Source organism: Orcinus orca, chromosome 3 (genome assembly GCF_937001465.1).
Source record: "Orcinus orca chromosome 3, mOrcOrc1.1, whole genome shotgun sequence".
Classification (NCBI taxonomy): domain Eukaryota; kingdom Metazoa; phylum Chordata; class Mammalia; order Artiodactyla; family Delphinidae; genus Orcinus; species Orcinus orca.
In genome coordinates, this window is record NC_064561.1 from 116,506,273 (window position 1) to 116,510,559 (window position 4,287).

General features: G+C 41.4%; 1 protein-coding gene and 1 non-coding gene across 2 annotated transcripts; both read right to left on the reverse strand.

The window, feature by feature from the left end:
* Positions 1 to 2,052: 2,052 nt before the first annotated feature.
* Positions 2,053 to 4,071, reverse strand: LOC117197361 (cytochrome c oxidase subunit 7C, mitochondrial). Its single transcript, XM_033409057.2, has 3 exons — positions 3,883 to 4,071; positions 2,998 to 3,126; positions 2,053 to 2,162 (listed from the first exon to the last, which is right to left on the reverse strand). Exons 1-2 carry the CDS (start codon positions 3,955 to 3,957, stop codon positions 3,010 to 3,012), a joined length of 192 nt encoding a protein of 63 aa, XP_033264948.1. The 5' UTR covers positions 3,958 to 4,071; the 3' UTR covers positions 2,053 to 2,162; positions 2,998 to 3,009.
* On the reverse strand, positions 2,259 to 2,321 carry LOC117197373 (small nucleolar RNA Z39). The gene has a single exon (XR_004477952.1). It is a non-coding gene; the product is annotated as a small nucleolar RNA Z39 (small nucleolar RNA).
* Positions 4,072 to 4,287: the final 216 nt, after the last annotated feature.

A 4,287-nucleotide genomic window follows, 5' to 3' on the forward strand; every position in this document is an offset into this window, starting at 1 on the left:
AGACCCTGCTGTAAAATACTGTTACTTTCGACTCTTGATATATTTTAAATCCGGGGAAAAAAAATTCTTCATTTAGGACTTGCCAGGACTTAAAATGTTTTTATATAGCTCAATGAATTTCAAAATAGGAAGAAGGCTCTATCCCCATTTCCTCCAAGAAAACCCTGAAGGCTAAATTTGTAATTTAGCAAAGATTTGAACCAAGAATTCAAAATCATTATATGAACCCTGAACTCTTACTCTTGCTTCTACTGTTCCAAAAGGTAGAAATCATTAATGTTGTATCAAAAAACTCTCCAAGCACAGAACATGACTCATCAATGGATAATCAAAAAACAACACACAAATACATAGAATAGTTGGACAAAGTCATTTAGACTAAATTGCATCCATATTTAAGTAATTGCCAGGCAGTTACTAAAGAGCCTAAAGATAGGTATTCTAGTGACCAAACTGGGATTAAAATATTCAGTAGCTAATTACTTTCCCCCTGCCCTAATATAAAGCCCTTGGAACTAAGTCATTGTATTTTAAGTGGTAAGCAGCATTTCATTTCATAATTTTGATTCACTGATACAGCTAATCAGAGCCATCTTGCAACCCATTTCTACTAGTCAAGCTCCAGAATAGAATGGGCATATCTCCTATATTGTCTCACATGCTATTACATTCCATTTCAGTTGTTTTTAAATTATTAATTTATTTATGGCTGCATTGGGTCTTTGTTGCTGCTCGCAGGCTTTCTCTAGTTGCGGCGAGCAGGGGCTACTCTTTGTTGCAGTGCGCGGGCTTCTCGTTGTGGTGGATTCTCTTGTTGCGGAGCACGGGCTCTAGGCATGTGGGTTTCAGTAGCTCTGGCACAATGGCTTAGTTGCTCCGCGCCATGTGGGATCTTCCTGGACCAGGGCTCTAACCCATGTCCCCTGCATTGGCAGGCGGATTCTTAACCACTGCGCCACTAGGGAAGTCCCTCAAATAGTTCTTTCATTCAGTCTAAACAAGACTAACATTGGTCAGTAGCACATTTATCATGGCAAAAATTTCAGTTTTAGGGTACAGGTCTAGAGGAAAAAAAGGAAGCTCTTGAACTTAAACCTGCTAACACTACTGGTTTTCCTAATGATCAACTAATTATCACTCATGGAGAAAAATGAATTTACTCCCTCAAAGTAAAAAAAGACTAAAAGTTATCTTTTTTCTGCTGCCTTTAAATTAAAAACAAAAATTACAGGACAAAGTTTGCATTTCTTTTATAAGGAATTACCGACAGATTCCTGACCCAGGAATCAAAAATTAAAATTCATAATTTGAAACCAAGAAAAAGCTAAATCACATACATATTTAATTAAGAAACTAATAATGCAATATTACCCAAATAAAAAGTAAGCACAGGGACTCCCCTGGTGGTGCAGTAGTTAAGAAGTTGCTTGCCAATGAACGGGACACGGGTTCGAGCCCTGGTCTGGGAAGATCCCACATGCCATGGAGCAACTAAGCCTGTGTGCCACAACTACTGAGCCTGTGCTATAGGGCCTGTGAGCCACAACTACTGAGCCCACGCTCTGCAGCAAGAGAAGCCACCACAATGAAAAGCCCGCGTGCTGCAACAAAGAGTAGGTCCCACTCACTGCAACTGGAGAAAACCAGAGTGCCGCAACAAAGACCCAATGCAGGTAAAAAAAAAAAAAAAAAATCCTAATCTAACACAGTCTATTCGTCCAAGATAACAGTGTGAATCTATGTATGTTCTCTTCCATCTCAATATGTCATGTAATGACAAGTTCAACAGCCAAGCAACCTCATCTTCTGGATGGACCAGTAAATTTGTACTGTCCATGTCTGCAGAGTCCTGCCCCCTTTCCAGCATACCTGTGAGTGGCCCTTATGAATAGTTTGGTTGGAGAAAGCAAAGTCTCCACTGTTAAAAGCTATGGAAGAGACTCTTAATTCAAACAGTATTAGGTTGGTGGATGAGGCAAATTGGAGCATGAAAAAAAAAAAAAAAACAAGCACATGCTCAATTATCATGTTCCATATTTCAGAGAAGAGGCATTAAGGATTTATGCTGTAAGTTTATTTACAAACATATCTAGGATGCTGAGTTCAAGAGTTTGATCCTTTTTTCAAAGAGACTGCACATCTTAAAATGCTCCTCTTCGTATCTGTGAATAAAAAATTAACGATATTAAAGAACCCATTCATTTAACAGAAATATGTAGTTTCATTAATATATTGTCTGTCCTTCAATTTATGACTGGTACATCAGAAAGCGTTTACAGTATCATGACTTTATTCATACTGATTTTCTTCATCATATGCACCAGAGTCTTCCCAAGTAATGGCTTGGATAAATCATTTCCCTTCTAAACTAAGACAATTAAAGTCTTTCTTTTCCAAAGTATATTTTGGGATTTATTCCAATCATCCCACAGAGATTCCTTTAGTGTTACTTTTGCTGAAAATTCTGATTATAATTTAACTAAATAAATCCTTTCTTCTCACTCAGGGAATCTGCTCATCTTGCTGGACACAAGATTCCTTCAGGTATACACTAATATACACTGCCCTCAAGACAGATTAGCATTAATCAGTTTACTAGAACTTTACCTGGTCAAGTACCTGAGCTCTGGAACGAGACTGCCTGGGTAAAAATTCTGGTCCACCATCACTAGCTATGGAACACTGGGCAACTTAACATTCTTTTTTTTTTGGTCTCAGATCAGGTTAACATCATCCACCTCAGTCTTGCCTGGTAGCCAACCTGAGCTTATTAACGTAAAGTGTGCCTGACAAAGCGCAGCACTCAATAAACACTGGCTTTCACACAAAGATACATTTGTTTATAGGTTTAACCTGTCTCTCTCAATGCCACACCCACACTTAACTTCAGGAATTACAACACACAATAGCGTATTTGTGATTTGGGGGGGCATGGTAAGGAAAGAAAGGAAAAAAGGGGAAACCTCTGTGAAGATTAGAAATGCACTAATTATTTACCTGTCTCATGGATTATTTTTTAAGCAGTTGGTGTCTTACTATATAGAAAGGTGCAGCAAATCCAGACCCAAAGTACAGACTCATCATAGCTAGTAACCGCCACTTGTTTTCCACTGAAAATGGTATATTCTGTTGGGAAAAAAAGAGAAAAGAAACTGAACTTCAAATCACCTGATTTTATAAATCAAAAATAAGTATACAGGAAACGCTATTTTTTCCATAATCAGGTTATATATATATGCCATATACCATAACACTTTTTTAAACACTACCTTTCAAATCCTATGACCTCCATCACACAAAACACTAGAAGGTAAAAAAAATACTCATCTCTACCCCTCTACACCCTTTCTCGGCCCATTAATACTAGGCTTCAGGTAACCCTCGGAGAGTGTTACTGCTAACTACCCGATTTAAACTATTTATACTTGAGGCTAAAACCAACTTCAATCAAGGGCGGTTAATACTAATTTCGTCAACTAGTTGGAGACTAGCCCCACACCACAGGCCCTCATATCCTCAACGTTCCAATGACTTTCACTTCCAGTTCGGTGACCTCTAGCTGGGCTTTAAGCCGCAATACCTGCAGCCAGGCGCTTCAGGGCCCTCCATATTTTGAAGGGCGGGGTGGGGCGCGAGGGGGAAATGGGGGAGCACTAATGTGAGGTAAAGCCTCTGGCTTTACCTACTCATTCCTTTTCCCGACTACGGCGCGCAGCCAGCGTCCTGAACTTTCTCCCTGGTCCCTGGAGGAACTGGAATGCTAGTCGACGTCCCAGATCAAAACCCCGGCTTCCCATCTCTCTCTCCACGGCCCATAGGCGGCCTTGGAGTTCAGCCAGTCGCAGCCCAGTGCCCCCTGAGCCAGGCCCCTTCCATACTAACCTTCCCCGGACCCTCCTCATAGTGGCTCCTACGGACCACAGAGGTTGTGAACCTCCGGATGCTCTGTCCCAACATAGCGCTGTTGGAAGCCCTGCGAAAGGCGCAGAAACTGAAGGCGGAAAAAATGGCAGCAACACACCCAGCACTCCTTTCCTCACGACCTTGTCCCTTGTGGGTAAGGACCGAAAGGGAAGATGGGAAATGGGGCAGAGCTCTCGGAACATGAGACAAAGCGGCGGCCCCAGAGGATTGTGGGAATTGTAGTTCAGAAAATCGTGGCGCCTTGTCGGCCCTGAAAGATTGTGGGAAATGTAGTCTCGCCCAGGTTCCGGTAGGATCAGAATATTCTTACCAGCAGTGTTTCTTCCAGACGTGAGTTCTTGTCGAGTTCTAGTCCGGGTTCTT

What these genes read in the sequence shown, in the direction of transcription:
- LOC117197361 (XM_033409057.2), bottom strand. Translation starts at nt 3,957, where the DNA reads ATGTTGGGACAGAGCATCCGGAGGTTCACAACCTCTGTGGTCCGTAGG. An exon ending in ATGAGGAGGGTCCGGGGAAG is followed by an intron (nt 3,127 to 3,882) that starts GTTAGTATGGAA and finishes TTTTCCCAACAG; the next exon opens with AATATACCATTTTCAGTGGA.